This window comes from Mustela nivalis, assembly GCF_964662115.1.
Source record: "Mustela nivalis genome assembly, chromosome: 10".
NCBI lineage: Eukaryota > Metazoa > Chordata > Mammalia > Carnivora > Mustelidae > Mustela > Mustela nivalis.
In genome coordinates this window covers 80,658,344-80,675,957 of record NC_139029.1, presented here as the reverse complement: position 1 = coordinate 80,675,957, position 17,614 = coordinate 80,658,344, and the positions used below count along the sequence as shown (strand labels likewise).

Here is a 17,614-nt window from a genome sequence, read left to right as displayed (position 1 = left end):
TTTCCTTTCTGGTGAATAAAACTACTGTAATAACATTCAGAAAATTAAAGGTGCCACAGATCATTGTATGCTAAATTTTCAAGGGCTAGGTTCAAGCTTCTCTTATTTTTCTCTAATAATAAAGATTATATACTACCCTGAATATATATTTTATGTAATGGTAGAAGAAACACTTTATTTCAAACTTCTTATTAGATTAAATTTGGCTTAAGCACTTACTAATTATGAGATTTTAGAAAACTTATTTTACTGCCTTCAACCTCCATTTGCTCATCTTTAAATGGTCATAAAGGTGTCTAGCTGATAGAGTTGTCATGAGGCTCAAATATAAAAGAAATGTTTTTAAGTAATAAAGCACTCTACAAATGTAAACTCTTAAAATATTTATTATTACTGAGCCTGCACTTAAAACAGTTGGCGGTAGAAAGATCTTCTGAAATACATTTTCTGTCTTTTTCCTTATAATCTATAGAACACAATGGCACGATAGCAAGTTAAGGTTAAAGAGTCCATTCAGACTACAATGTGAAACTTATTGGACTAGATTAAATTACTGATACTGATACTGATAGTTTATATGCATTGTGCTCTAAGAAGCAGAATTCAAACAGCTTAGCATCAGGATACTGTTTTAAAAAATATGAAAATAATTATAAGAAATGGCTCTAAAACCATATATTGGAATAGAAATCATGTGTTCAGAAACTGAAATATATATAATATATGTGATTTTATATATATATATCATCATATGTATCATATCTATATATATTTTTATATGTGCATGGTATGTCTGTTTGTGTGTGTGTGTGTGTGTGTGTGTGTGTAGTGGGTGTGTTATACATGTACACACACCAAAGCATTGACTACTGTCATTAAACCAAAGGTGTTTGGGATAGAATTCATTGATTTTTTTTTTTTTTCCTTAAGTAGGCTCCATGCCCAGCATGGAGCCCAATGTGGGGCTCAAACTCAGGACCTTGAGATTGAGACCCAAGCTGAGACCAAGAGTCAGACACTTATCTAACTGAGCACACAGGCACTTCAACTCCATTTTTTTTTTAAGATTTTATTTATTTATTTGACAGATAGAGATGACAAGCAGGCAGAGAGACAGGCAGAGAGAGAGGAGGAAGCAGGCTCCCTGCTGAGCAGAGAGCCAGATGCGGGGCTGGATCCCTGGACCCTGAGATCATGACCTGAGCCGAAGGCAGCGGCTTAACCCACTGAGCCACCCAGGCGCCCCACAACTCCATTTTTTTTTAAATTTTTAAGTTTTTGTTGATTTTTTTTTAAAGTGTGAGATTTTTATTGATACTGTCAATATATATGCTCTATCCACTATGGTTAGAGTGCTATAGGTGTTTTTGAATATAATTTAATTTTTGAATTTGTATATAGTGTATAGTTCATAGGGAATTTAAGTAATTTCCAAAGAGCAACAAGAGTCTCCATTTGATCTCCCTGATTAAGCTACCATCTGCTACTACTATAGTTTCTTCATCTAATAATAGGAAAAGAGATGAGACCATTTGCCTATATAATGGGCTCCAATTATGATAAAAATAATTTTAATTATTATTAATTAAATTTCTCATGTCTGTATAATACTTCATGATTCAAGAGTCCTTCAAACAGCTCAAAAGAGGTGGTGCTACAAGCTTAATTTTACAGAGGAGGAAACTAAGGCATAGAGAGGTAGGCTGATTTGCTATGGATCACACAGCTAGTAGGTGAGGAAATTGAGAGCAAACCTAAGTATTTTTTTCTTGGTTGGTCATGCATTTCACCTGCCTGGGAGTATTTGGTTTTGCCTCAGAGGTCAAAAAATTTGTTGCAGGGTAAACCCACATGAATGTGCATTTTTGCAGAATTTCCAAACCCAGTGGAGGCAGAACAGTACTTCCCTAATCCAAAGCTTCAGTTTTCAGAGAAACCCTTCTAAAAATTGTTTAATCAAATATTATATAAGCTAAGTTAGATCCATTTTGTATTATCCACGCACAACTTAATGTGGAGTTGTCATTATTGACTAATTCTTTCTTTTTGAAATATTCTGTTGTGAATATATTCTCCATTAATACTGATTCCTAGGAGGACATGTGGTGTATTCCTCCTCTAGCAAAATCTCTCGTCCTATACTTCGGTTGCATTACCACTAGGAAATTTGCAGTGTGGGTATCAGCATAGGATTTATCCTGTTGCCTCTCCTGATTTGCCTAGTTTAATTAAATTGATTCTCATAGTTGCAATGTATTTATTTTTATTTTGTTTTTTTTTTTTTTAAAGATTTTATTTATTTGACAGAGAGAGATCACAAGTAGGCAGAGGCAGGTGGGGGAGGGCAGGATCCCTGCTGAGCAGAGAGCCCAATACAGGGCTCGATCCCAGGACCCTGAGATCATGACCCAAACTGAAGGCAGAGGCTTAACCCACTGAGCCACCCAGGTGCCCCTATTTTGTTATTTTTGTTCTATTTTACATTCCCTTTCAATAAATCTACTTTAGTTATATTAATTCTAAAATTAATTGTAGGTCAGTAGCATTGCATTGTACTTGAAATTCAAGGATGAGTCCTTAAAAAAAAAAAATACTCTTTCGAACATCTGTTTCTCTGTGCTTTGTAGTATATATTTTTATATACTAGATAATTTTTAAAAATTGTATGTATTCTGTAGACAAGAAAGTTTGAACTCATACCTCTCTTCTCCTGGCTTCCAGCATACCACTTTCTCCTGGATCACTTATTAACTGATATACCCTCAATCTGTTTGGGTTCTTCTTCCTCTTTCCTTCTCTAAGTGTTGGTTATGTTATCTAGGGCTCTGTTCTTAGCTTTCTCTTCTGTTTACTGTATACACTTCACTCTAGGATTAGCTTATTAGCATTCATGACTTCTAGTGCAATTATTTTGCTCATAATTTTCAAATCTGTTTGTCCAGACCAGATTTCTCCCATGAGCTGCAGGCATGAAGTTTTACCTGTTTATTACTTAAAGGACAACTCTCTTGGATGTCCCACATTCCATTCCATTATATCCAAATGGAACAACATTATTCTCTTCAGACCTGTTCCTCCTCTAGTCTCCTGAGTTAGTCAAGCACACCACTCTTGAGGTACCCACCAAAACAGAAAAGTAAGACTTACTTTACCCCCATCTTTCCCTCTAAACTCTAAACTACTAGGGACCAAAGTCTAAGAAATTAACTCCTAAATATCTCTGGGGTGTGTTTTTATTCTCCTGTATCCCCACTGTCAGTATTTCAGTGTGAGTTCTCTTCTTCTCCCTTTAAAGTTAGTGTAATAGAAGAGAGTAAAAACATACCTCTAGGAAATCCAGAGTCACATTTTCAAATGCCATATACAGATTTTCTTTGAAGTATAGAATTTCATTCAAAATCTGCATTTCATTCCTCAGTATCTCCGTATTTGTACTAGTACAAACACCATAATTTAAATTGGTTATCTTTGAGTGTAATTCTTGCTCTGGAAGGGTAAACTGTGTTTATACTCAAGTTTTGGACCCTCCCTGCAATGCTATGCTAATGGAGATGACTAGCAATCCAGGTTGAGCAGAACAAGTGTTCCTTTCTTATCTAGATTTATGCAGCATCCCCTACATGGTCTACTCCCATCATTCTCACTACATTTTAATCAATTCCACATGCTACTACCAATTTGTCCTCCTTGATATACAAAGCTGATTATATAATTTCCCTGCGATATCTTCTCAATGTCAAATCCAGATTCCTTGGTATGACTTGCATGGTTCTTAATGGTCTAGTGTCCGTCTGTCTGTCAGATTTTAAATTTTGCCATTCCCTGTCCCCTCCTATCTGCTCCCCTGATCCCTAGTCTAGTCAGATGGACATCTTACCCTTTTATGCCTTTGTATATGTCACTCATTATTACCCTCCTCCACCTTTTTTTAACCACTGGAAATGTTCATCTTTCAAGACTCAGATTGAGCATCCTTGTCTCCTTTCAGGAGAAATGTGCTTTATATGTGCTTCTGTGCACTTACCTATGTATTCCTCTATCATAGTGTGTACCTTGCTTTATTCTAAGTGTTTGATTGCATGTTCTTCTCCCATTTGATTGGAAACTGTTCATCTATGTATCCCTAGCACCTAATATGTAAGCTAGCACATAGTAGGCATTCAATAAATATTAATGAATGAGTAGTTAAATGAAACATCAAAGATTTCTATTTCTATATCTCAATCACAATTAAAAATCACAGCTGGTGGGATGCCTGGGTGGCTCAGTTGGGTAAGTGGCTGCCTTCGGCTCAGGTCATAATCCCAGTGTCCGGCGATCGAGTCCCACATCAGGCTCCTTGCTCAGCAAGGCTCAGCAAAGAGTCTGCTTTTCCCTCTGCCTCTGCCTATCACTCTGCCACTCTCTCTGCCTGTGCTCACTCTCTCTCTCTCTCTGACAAATAAATAAATAAAATCTTAAAAAAAAAAAATCACAGCTGGTATCCAAATCTAAAAATTGTTTGTAAGAGACCATGGGTTTGTTTGGCTTTTTTATGTAACAAAAATTTCAGAACTCGATATTCAAAAAAGAATACATTGAACCTGCCAAATTTTACATCATGGGTTACCAATATTTAAGAAATGTCAGTTGGCACTAAGTTTCAAATGTTATATATAGTTTTGTTGCTGTTATGGTTGTTGTAATGGTGTTGTATATTAAAGTTATGTTAAGTATCAAGGAAGGTACAAGTATGAAAATAATGGGATTTTAAAGTTTGAAATACGTGAAATCCATTTTATTTATTAGCCTTTGCCATATGTCAGTCACTGTGCTAAGCAATTACCATATTATTGAGATACGTTACCTCAATTAATCTCCCTATAAGGCAGGTTTTATAGATAAAGAAATTGAGACTTAAAATAACTGTGATTATGCAAGGTTACTTGGCTAATGCATAAAGGAGTAATGATATGAACATAGTTATCCATTACTTTCTCTTACACCAGGCCCAACATACTTCTAGATTCTTGTATACAGTGGTATTCATTCATTGTGTTTAATGATTGTCAAATATGGATAATTACATTGTATTCTGGCATTTACAGTCACACTCTGGGCATTTGGAATGGCATTTGGATAAATAGTACAGTGTAACTGACTTAATCTTGGTGAATGTGATTCTTTAACCACTTTGAGTCACTTAGAGAATGTAATGAAAGGATAGACCCTCTGCACACATACACAGTAAAATGATATTGAAGGGGTTCAGAATGGGCCTCCCCAAAAATGTCATTTTGGGATGTGGATTACTTTGGGCTGAAGTCAGTCAAAGCCCAAAAAACTCAGGAAGAGCTTTTATTTCCTATTAACTACCAAAAAGAAATTAGAGGACCTAGTCCAAAAAGAGAACTATCACCAGAAATAACTACAAAGAACATATGCTAGCTCTTGGGGGAAACTTGGCAGGACTTGGAGATCAAAATCTTCTCTATGTCCCATTGTCTCTGTAGAATAGGACATAGCAAACATTTGTTTACTAAACATTTGCTCTTCCCATCATCCTATAAAATTATCTTTCTTTCCATTGCAGTTTCAGTCCCCTGTACCCTTCACAGTTAGCTCAGGATGGCATATAAGCCTCAACTGCTTGACTTCCTGTGGGTTTCATATTCTTCTGGGAGGGGTTTCCAATATGTATGTGATTAAGATTGTTTTTCTCCTGTTAATCCATTTTATGTTAATTTAGTGAATTAGGTCAGCTAGAACTAGAAAGGCAAAGGAAAAATTCTTCCTCCCCTATAATACATACACAAAAATGTACTTTTTTGAATGTATTGGTTTTCTTGAGAAACTCAGGCAATGTTCAGAACTGCATTTCTAGGTTATCTCCATATTTTGTGGATGAACAAACTGAAGTTTAAGGTTAACCACATGTTTCTGAACTGATTGACTATTTCTATCCACCAAGAATGTCTTTTGGAGAGTAATTACTTTATGGAATTTCCTGAATTCCTAGAAAAGTATTCTAATTTTGAGACTCTTACTCAGCAACATGTTGGAAACACAAAATACAGTAAAAGCATATTTAAGGATGGAAATAATTTATACTTTTCTTACATCAAACACATTTCTTGAAAAAGATGTATTGAGATGAGTATTTTCTTGTGAAATTTACAGAATTACAGTAGTGATTCAGAGTAAGGTAAATGAATTTGCACAGAAACATATTACTTGTATTTAAAAGGAAAATGCATAAAGTGAAATGACTTTGAGGTGTGAGTATCATTGCAAGATAAAAGAATTATATAGTAATAGAATCAGTAGGTGTGATTGTGAATTGCATTTTCTACTTGTAAAATTAAGTTGCTTCAGCAAGATAGAGCTATACTATCCTTACTTATCCACATAAAAGTTCTATAAAGAAATATATTTTTGTAAGGCTTTTCATTTTAGAGGTGAAAAAACTGTGGTTTAACATCTTGGGTATGAACTTTGACCTAATAGCTGGTAAGTTATAGGATTAGGAGTCCATTCAAGGTCTTCTACTTTGGACCCATGTAGCTTTCCATTGTTTCACAGACCTGCCTGGGGAGAATCTCAGAGACCCAAAAACCTAGTTCCAGCAGCTGAGTCACCAAGCACATTTAGTGTGTGGTCTTTATTTTAAAGCCTGCCATTTGCTTCCTCAGGCTTGCATTGTTCCACTTTGCAGAGCTATGAAGGCCAGAGCATACTTAGGTTACTCAAAATGATTCTTAGCTTTCATTTCAGTTTTAATCCATGACCCTGGCTCTTACATTATGTTTCACTTCATTTTATTCTGGTAATATAGCAACGATTTGTTTGGCTTTAAAGGAAACAGTTTAACTGCATCATCTAAATGCATGTTATGTTAAAAATTATTAACGTTTTCGATAGAGAATACCTTGGCCTCACAATATAGTTGTAAATTCACTAGAACAATTACAAATAAAGAGGCTACTGGTGCCTGTACTTAAGAATTTATTTGAATAAAAAAAATGTAGAAGTGCAATTTTATAAAGACCTTTGAGAAAGTAACTAACAGAATACAATGAATGTGCTGTACCTTTACTGGTGATTAACACATTAGTAATACTTTTGAGATTACATTTTTAAAGGGTCTTCTCCCTTCTACAGAATGTGTGTTTATGGTGGCAGCTTTAATGCTATTTCCTGCTGTGCAGTTCAATAGAGTATGTTTTTAGGTGGTTGGTTGAGGGTTTTTTTCGTTATGTATGTCGATGGAGATAAGTGTTTTAATTACTTTTTTAATGTCTGTGCTTTTGTATTTTTCTCCTCTCTTCCCTTTTATTTCCTGCTGTTGAGATTACTGCCTCATCTCCACAGCAGGTGGCTGTTGCAAATTTGTTTTCTTTGTAAGCCTGGTAGATTTATTTTGTAATATAACTGTTCCTTTTTAGTATTTTATTATTAATGATTTCTTTGCTTTGGAATATAGTATACTTACATAGTCCTAAATAGTAATTTCTTAACACATCTAAGAATTCCAATCATTAAGGAAAAAACCTTTGCCCGAGGCATATTGTTTGAGTTTTGTTTTTCTTGTCTGTTTGTTTGTTTGTTTTTTTGCTTACTCTTACTTCATGATGTGAAGATTAAAATTTAAGGAAATTGTTTTATAGCAAGAGCCAAATGAGAGTGAGAAATGGAGAAAAGAGAAGGGAAGGAAATAAAGAGAGGCCCAAGAGATAAAGCACACTTTAATAAATAATACCAGAAATCAAAGTGATAGGTAGAATTTTGTGACAGAAATAGGAAATTACATTAATATATCTTCTCTAGAAGAGAGGTTTTTATTTCTTTTCAGCATAACAGTATTCATTGTTTTTGCACCACACCCAGTGCTCCATGCAATCCGTGCCTTCTCTAATACCCACCGCCTGGTTCCCCCAGTCTCCCAACCCCCACCCCCTTCAAAACCCTCAGATTGTTTTTCAGAGTCCATAGTCTCTCATGGTTCACCTCCCCTTCCAATTTCCCCCAACTCCCTTCTCCTCTCTATCTCCCCATGTCCTCCATGCTATTTGTTATGCTCCACAAATAAGTGAAACCATATGATAATTGACTCTCTCTCTGCTTGACTTATTTCACTCAGCATAATCTCTTCCAGTCCTGTCCATGTTGCTACAAAAGTTGGGTATTCATGGAGGCATAATACTCCATAGTGTATATGGACCACATCTTCCTTATCCATTCGTCCGTTGAGCGGCATCTGGGTACTTTCCACAGTTTGGTTACCATGACCATAGCTGCTATAAACATTGGGGTCCAGATGGCCCTTCTTTTCACTACATCTGTATCTTTGGGATAAATACCCAGTAGTGCAATGGCAGGGTCATAGGGAAGTAGAAGAGAGTTTTTAGGGAGATCTTGTTTGTATTAAAATTAAATTTTAATTACTAAAATAATTTCTACTAATTATAAGACAACTGGGATATCACAGAAGTATAAAGAAAAATACTTAATCTTGGTTTTTTTTTTTTTTTTTGGTCCAATATTTTGTTGGTTTGGTTGTTTCATAGGTCCCTTTATATAAAAAGAACAGTAGTTAAGATGGATCCTGAGTATAGGGAATTATATTTGTCAGGAAAGTAAAACACATTGAAGGATATTTTGTCCATTTTTGAATTCTTTGGCATTATTTTATCAATTAAAATAGTCTCTCTTCTCTATTTTATTCCAAATATATAAAGAGAACAAAAAATATGAGACCAAAATGCACAGTGAACCATAATCACATTTTGTTATATGAAATTGCTGAACATTTTATGACAGGTTAAAAAGTTCTGTAGAAAAATTTTAACTACTTAAAATTGGCTTATTTCATATGTTTTGCACTTGTGAACACATTGCTTTCTTAATGTATTTATGTTGTTTTTCACCCATAAATACTACTCTGAGTTGGAGCCTAATATTCAGTTCTAACACAAAGTTGTATTTATTGATCTCATTGGTGTGATAGAACTTGTACATGTCTTCCACGTGAAATCATAAAAACCAACTGAAGTATGTCCACAATAGCATAGTAGGAAGTATCATCTTTGGTTCTTTCATTCTCTTCTCCAGTGCTTTTTGAAATTTACTGTTTTGAACGTAAATACAAAAAAGACCATAATCCAGCGTCAGATTTTCAAAATTGTATGAGTGCTCAGTACTTCTCTTGATTCTGGGTTTCATTGTCTGTTACATGTGTCCGTATAGAAAAATAACTTATATAATGGGAAAAAATATGATTTGAGATGGTGACTTCATTCATAGCATTTTTTTCAAAGTCTTCACTTTGTTAAGTGCTAACCAATTGTGTGATACACATGATTAAGGCATGTGGTCACATTGAGAAAGAAACTAGACAGCAGTTACATGAAACAGATGTTTAATGGGGATTTGAAAAATCAATGAAATGAACACTATTGTGATGCATGATGATCTGATTTCATATGTGTTATATTGAATCACTCCATTCTTTCTGAATTCAGTCTGAACTAAATGTATTTACAGTGGGGCATTGGGGAAAAGATGGGGAGTTTTATTGAGGAAGGAAGCACAATGGGCCATCATTGATCTGTTCTCTTTCTAGTCAATATAAAGATCCTAGAGTGATAACCCATATGGCACTGTTGTCTCTGGGAAATATAGAAATCCTTCGAGTCATGTAAGTGATCTTTAAGTGCAGATGAAAAACTTTATAATCCATTGTGGAATTCTGGATTACTTGGGTCCTTGAAAGGAATGTTTGACTTCCATGGTATAATCCCAGCACTTTGGGCTTGATATAAGTCTAGTTTACCTTTTCTAATAAGTATAGACTCATCCAGATACAAATGTATATCCATAAATACATGTACTTATCATTTTATTCCCACATTCACATGTCTTACATGTAGCCATTTAAGTGTCTTTTTTGTGATTAATTGCAATAGCTTCTATTTTTGGAAGTATTTACTGTGAATCTTTTTACCCCATGAGTCTTTATTTTCCATGGTTTTTATACTTTGCCTAAGACAGTAAAAATGACTAAGATTTCAATGGTGTTTTAGATTTACCAGAGTGCTTTTATGTACATTTTTCTACCTAATTTTGAGAAGAAATCTATACATCAGTAGGGTCATTTTCATTCTAAAATCAAGGAATTTGAGAGCCATCATATTAAGTAATTATATCCAAATATAGCTAGAAAGGGGAAGTAATGAAACTAGAACCCAATTCTTCAGACTCCTATGTCAGTGCTCTTGGAGGCTTGATGTTACTCTAACTGCTCCCATTTGAATGCCAAATTAAACATGAGAGGGTCTTAATCTTGCTAATTTCCTGGTCCATTGTAGTCTATACAATGAATGAGGTCAGAATACCCTGGTTTGGCTACTGTCTTTTACTCTAGCCAAGGTTGCTAAGTTTTATGGACTCTGATACCAATCTGCCTAACACCGACCACTTAAATGCATAGTAATATTAATTGTGCATATCATGGATTAGGTGAACCTTTAATTTATGTCTGTACAAGTGTATCACTTTATTATATAAAAACAAAAGCTTTTTTTAGGGAGAAGATGCAAATAAAAGGAACCATTTCACATCTCTGCAAAGAGCTTCACATTTGTATTCATTTTATTCTCCTAACAATACTATGATGAGGCTGCTGCTGCCCAGAAAGAGTAATTTACTGGCCCAAGGTCATAGTAGCTAGTAAGTGCTAAAACTGGAATTTTAATGCAGGAAGTCTGACTTTAGAGGTTTTGCTCTTATTCACATACTCTCTTTACCAGTAATGATAGAAATAAGTCAATTGGCATTAAGATTTTTTTTAAAGGTTTAATAAACAGAAATAAAGAAAAGCAGTGTTTACAGAGGGACATTTCTCTTACGAAGACATGGATGGATTGCTGTGGTGGATAGCTTGGTGTCCCTCAGTGAGAGTTTTTTTTTTAATGAATCCATGTGTAATCTGCACATTTTAGTGTTCTTCCTCATGCAGCGCCATTCCCCAGAGGAGGCTTAGGAAATGAGGACTGCGAGCACACAACATGTTTCCTTCTGTGAGAAGAAAGTGAAATCTCAGATACAAAAGCACTTGGAAAAGCGAAAAACTTAGGATATTTGCCATCAGACACATTTTGCTATTTTCAGCCACTGGTGAATAGTGACAGAATCAGTGGTATTTTGTCTGCTAACATCTTCTTACCGACAGAGCACTAGTATGGAATAACAAGAATTGACAAACCTGTAGAGAATTTGGTATGCTCTCGACCCATTTCTATAATCCTGTTTCTGTAAGCCACATTCCTTTGCCAGGAACTTGGGGCAGTCTCTCAGTGTTCTGTCTTCTATGTCTGTGGGATTCATGAGGCATCTGGTCACTGTCTTTCCCACGACAGCTTAGCTGTCATTCAAGTGGATGTCATCAAGAATAAGAGGCATCCCATGAATGCTTGCTCCCTTCAATTAACACCAAATAAGCGAGCCAGTGAAGTAACACAGGCAGATATTATAAAATCTGGGGAATTCTTAAACATGTCCTGCCATACCTGTGAGAACCCAGCCTTAAAAGCTTAGTTCTCTTCTATTACTTACTAGATGATAACATGAAACAGAGTATTTAATATCCTATTAATGTTAACTGAAGTTGTGCAGAACTTAATATGAACACAAAAATTTATTATATACACTGCTGTTATGTATTCTGTAGTTGTTCCACAGAGAGGTGCTTTGGAAACACAGCAGAGATACATATTTCAAAGACTATCAAATATTGAAAAATAACTAGCAGATACCCAAGAGGAATACAGTTAAGAAGGAAAACAGTTCAAAAATGAATTGTACTAGAGAAAATAATCACAAAACAAAGATACAGCCTAGAGAAGCAACCTGTCTTTTCTCTATCACTGGATTGGAACCTGGCCACAGACACATTCTCTGTTGTGTGCGTACCTTTGGCCTTACAGTGAAGCATTTAATGCATATCTGTTAAGTGATTTAGGTATCACTTGTCAAGTAACATCACATTATAATAGGGCTCAATGATGACATTGTATATTAAAAAAGGCAGCATTTTGAAGTTAATGCATAGACTCTATAACCAGAATGTCCAGATTAGAAATTGGTACTGCTACTTACTTGTTCTCTGACTGTTTGCAAAGTTACTTAAGCTCTGTGTGTCTCAGTTTCTTCATATCTAAAATGCAGAAAATAATGTTCTTTGTTTCACAGGATTGTTTTGAGAATTAAATGAGTTAATATGTAAAAACCATCTATATGCCAGGCATCTAGAACAGTGACTATAATCTAAATAATCTAAATCTAAAATCTAAACGTTAATAATCTAAATCTAAAAAAATAATATATGGTAAATTATACTTTCTGTGATATAAGCAGAATTTTATTTATTTATTTTAGTAGAAGCTGAAATTTTTCATTTCGCAATAGTTCTTAAGGTGGTGTTCCTTTTAATAAATATATGCTAAAACATCGAAAACTTCAATAACTATTCTAGAGGAACAAAGAAACTCTCTGGCCTTCTTGAAAGACAAGAGAACAGTGTACCTCTACTAAGCTGAGCTGTTTTGTTTGTCAAATCTTTGTCAATTCTTCTTTATTCATAAACCTCCTTCTTCCCACGAAAGGTGAATTAAAAAGTCATTTCAGTGTCATTTTGAAATCATTCTGATAGAGACACATACCTTATTTATTAATATGCCACCTACTCTCACGGAAATCTTCCTTTGATAGATGGGTATTTGCAAGTTTCATTATCTCTCATATTTCACTTAAGATTGCTTCATTTTTCTTTTTTTGTAGCACTTTGTTTAAATTTGCTAAGGTTTAATACTTTAAACTCTATTCTTTTCTTGCCATAAGATGTGGAATTTGGGAGAATTGATAAACTACAGAATAAGTAAATCTATCTTAATATTAATAGTTAATGTTTAATGAGCATTCATTATGTTTTAAGTCTCAATGCTTAATATAGATGGTTGGTTGGATGGATAGATGGATGGATAAATACGTAGATAAATTCCTTTAAATCTCACATTAGTGAGAGATGTGTAATTGTTGTCCTTAGCGGAATTATTAGGAGATCTATAGATACAGATATATCATATTATAGAATTTATTTCAAGGAGTTGGCTTATGTAATTGTGGAAATTGACAAATTTGAAATCTGTGGGCTGGGCCAGCAGGCAATATTTCTTCTTCCTCTGGGAAACTTCAGTTTTATTCTTAAGGCCTTTCCACTGGTTGGATGAGGCCTACCCACATGATCAAGACAGTCTCCTTTACTTAAAGTCAACTGATTATAGATGTTAACCATATTTATAAAATGCCTTCATAGCAATATGTAGCTTAGTCCTTGACCAGAACATCTGATAGTCTAGCTAAGTACATGCAATTACTGGCACTCCCAAAAGATCACAGAGATGGTAAATGAGAGAGGAAGACCTCACCCCAGAGTCTGGCTAATGATAAAGGTCCTGCTCTGAATCACCCCACAGCATCATGGTTAGTAGACTCTAGGGCACTTTTGCAGCTGGGCCAGACTACCAAACATTCTGTGAGGAGGGCTTCAGATGCATTACCCTAGGTCATAAGGGATGACCTGCCATCCAGGTTAGGGAGAAGACTTCCCTGGACCTTGGGACCTTAAAATGATTTGTGCCCTGGGGTGTGGCTAAAGAGGCTGCAAGAATGAATAACACATGGATCCTGCCCCATTTCTGGCTCATTGTTTCTCACATTAAGCCATTATCCATAAGTCAGAACATCTAACTGGTGCCCTCCTGAACATTTACAGAAAGAATCTGATCCAGTAAATGTTAAATTCATTAGAGTGATAAATGCAGAATGGGGTAAAAGTGCAGGAAATTCAGTTGTCCTTGTCAGTCTCTTGATCCAAGTGAAAAAGTGAATTTAAGTTTTTACCAAAGCTTTTTTCTTGTGAAATAATTCTTGCAGGATAGGAAAAGTCTTCCCCGTGGATCCAGTGGTATATTCAATAAGAATGCCTTGCATTTCTTTAGAAATATTGTTTTAGCAATAGGTCTATAGAAAATAATCACGATGTAAATTTCTCTCTGTGTCTTAATCATGGCAAGTATTGAAAAAAGCTCAGACTAAGAGTTAGTTAGTAAAGGGAGGATATTAGACTCTATTGACAGTAAATGCAGAACTTTTATCTGCCACATACATTTTCTGTGCTTTGTTTTTGATCTTTTTAAAAGATTTTTGTTTACCATATCTCCTTGAAATTGCACAGCACTCCATGTTGTTTTTCTTGTGTGTGTGTGTGTGTGTTTACAGGAAAATGAAGTGCTATAGAACATATGCTATCTCTATAATATAGTAACATATGTAAGAGGGGAGACAGGGTCCTTATTTAAATTTCAAAATGGTGTGTGTGTGTGTGTGTGTGTGTGTATTGGTTAGACTAATCAGATGTGCCTAAAACTATAGTCATCTTTTAAAGCTTTCAAGAAAAATTGTTTTGTTATTAGAGTCTTCAAGTACATACTCCACTATTTTTATGTAACCGTAACCATTCCCTATCCTAGTCTTTCTAAAAGAATTATATAAATAACCACACATTTATGTAATAGTTTCCATGTTATAAATATACCCAAGGAGTAATCCTTTGTGTCAGAAAATGAGGAAACAGTCTTATTTCATTTAGAAAGAAGCCAAAGCATGGTATGTTAACTAACTGGAATTTAAGAAAAGCTTTAAAAAAAAAAAAAAAAGCTACCAAAGCAAAGTAAATCAAATGACTTGCCTACTTTCCTAGATAAATAAAATAATTTTAATGACAAGTGATCTTAAACTAATAATCTATGAGCAAAGGGCAAATCCTTGGGAGGAAGCAATGCTGGACAGGGAAGAAAAATGTTTGAATTAAGTTGAAGGATCAAAGCTGTCTGTTGCTGGTTATACACTCACTCAATCCACAGACCCCTTCAGCTTTCAGATGAGATAGGGTACCTACGTTATCATACTTAAGAAAGTCATTCTTGGGCCATCCTTATTACTCTAGGTGTCCACCAACATACTCATTGCTTTTCATTTACAATAAAATGAAATCCTACCTCTCTAGAATAACCCAGAGCTTGGGGAAGTAAATAAAGTTAAACTATAAATATTCCCCTGTGTTTATGGATCTGAGATGAGTTAATTCTATACTTTTCTATGGTAGGGTGATTGCTGTCAGATTTGCTTTGTTTATACTTTGAAAAAAAAATAGTCTGCTATTCATTTTCTTTTCAAAATTTTGGCAGTTAGTTCCTAATTATATGGTTGATGAATGCTTGTTGTAGAAAATTTGGCAAATAAAGAAATAATGAAAAAATACATTATCCACAGTCCTACCACCAGAAATGATCACCATTCAAATTTTATGAAACTTGTGTCAAACTATATAGTTTTGTATCCTGCTAGTTCATTTCAGACTATATTTTGACTACAGTTCAATTCCAATATTTTTCAAATATTCATTTTAGTGGCTGCCTTGTGTTCTTTTTTTTTTTTTTTTTTTTTTTTTGCCTTGTGTTCTGTTGCCTTTTTCTTTTTCAAAGTAAGCTCACTCATTTTATTGGCATTCTCGTTTTCCTTCATTCTCTCTCTCTCTCTCTCTCTCTCTCTCTTTGCATTGACTATTTAAGCACATTAAGTCTTTATTTGCATGTTTTAGTGTTCCCTTAGTATAGATTCAGAACTATTTTCTAGAAATCGAGCACCAATATGTATTTGCACCAAAGAGTATGAGAAGTCCCATTTTCACCCTTGCCATATAGTATAATTTTCTTAAATTTTTTTACTTTACTTTTTAATAGGCAGGAAATAATATTTCATTGTTTTAAATCATAGTTCCTAAATTACTAATGTATTTAAAGTTTTGGTGCTTAGAAGCTGTTTGTATTTTTCATTATCCCTATTTCATTATCCATTCTTTTATTGTTAAAATAATGCTCCAAATAATCAAATAGCTGATTTTTTGTGTTAAAATACATCTTTTCTTCCAAGTTTTTTTTTTCTTTGAATGATCTGTCATATTCAGGACTAGATACATATATATCCATATTGTGTTTAGTTTTTAATTTGTAATTTTTTTTTATATTTAGTACTCTAATACACTAGAAATTTTTTTTATTTATGACATGAGGAAATAATATAACCTGATTTTCCCTTAAACACTAAATGTGCGTGTATTGTGTGTATCCATGTTTCTGTATATACCCATATGTGTACTTGAATGTATGATTTATGGTGTGTGCTTAGTTATATAGTAAAGGTATACACTGAGGTCTGTTACAATGTATTATATACATTTTTATGTTGGTTTGCTTACAGATTTTTTTTCCCTCTCAGAACCACATTATTTTCATGATCTCAGCTTTCTACTTTTTAAAAATATAGAGTAGGAAAAACCGCCTTCTTCTGCTAACGAGATTTTATAAATTTTTATTACTTAGGTTTGCCAGACCCCAATAAAAATCATATCTTCAAAGACCTGACCCAGAACCACGGATTTTACACATCCAAAGACTTTTTGCCACTTGTGGCCAAAAGCAGTAAAGCAGGTAAAACATTGTTTTGTATTCCTACTGTTGCCTATGTTGTTTATTTATTATAAATTTATGTTAAATCTAGGCTCAGGGGGACACTGTTCAAATCTCAAATAATTTTTGCTACAGCAGTATAAAGTTTAAAACAAATATGATGTAATCATTTTTCAGGATCATCCATTTGTTTTAATCTTCCAATCAAATATCATCATAAGGATTTTTTTCCATTCTGTCATATAGAGGTCTACAGTGCATGATGTAAAGTTTCTTCAAAGGAAGAGTCTTAAACAAATATTGGAAGATGTTCTTTTTTTTTTTTTTTAAGATTTTATTTATTTGACAGAGAGGGAGAGTACAAGCAGGAGAGCAGCAGACAGAGGGAGAGGGAGAAGCAGACTCCCTGTGGAGCAGGGAGCCTGAAGACATGGGGCTCCATCAAGGACCCTGGGATCATGACCTGAACCCAAGACAGATGGTCAATCAACTGAGCCATGCAGGCGCCCCACCTGGGAGATGTTCTTAAAAGAAATGGCAGGAACTTCAGTTTAGGAACTATTTTATATTTTATATGTATATATAATGTAAATATATATGTATATATGTATATATACAATATAAATATATATACACAAATATACATATATATGTATATATTAATTTTAAAGTAGGACATATTTTCACATATCTTTCAGCATTTGTGTCTAAGCAGGCAGAAAGAGTTTCTTGCTGAACAGCAGATATATGAAGCTAAAGGAAAACACTGATAGACACCCTAGTATGTGGTCTCTATGTAATATCACTACATGCAGCCTGAGGAGCAACCAGAAGCTTAAACCAGTCCTGTGCTTTGGTTGGATGAGGGTCAGTCTTAGTAATAAAGAAACTATAATATATTCTCTACACCAGATCATCTAAATCCTTTAGACATATATTTTTAAAGTCTTAAAGTTCAGCTATTCTAACATCTAATTGCATGTGAAAAGATAAAAGCTTCCATTTTTATCCTACAATTTAAAAAGATAAGAAACTTTATTAGGTCATTC

General features: G+C 34.4%; 1 protein-coding gene across 5 annotated transcripts in view; it reads left to right on the top strand.

Annotated features, from left to right (window-relative positions):
* DPYD (dihydropyrimidine dehydrogenase) overlaps positions 1 to 17,614 on the top strand; it is an 831,034-nt gene that overhangs the window by 338,882 nt on the left and 474,538 nt on the right. For all 5 annotated transcript variants that reach the window (XM_082686466.1, XM_082686464.1, XM_082686465.1 and 2 more), the window contains one exon: positions 16,479 to 16,586. In XM_082686466.1, the coding sequence (XP_082542592.1) occupies positions 16,479 to 16,586 (108 nt within the window). The remainder of the gene's footprint in view (positions 1 to 16,478; positions 16,587 to 17,614) is intronic.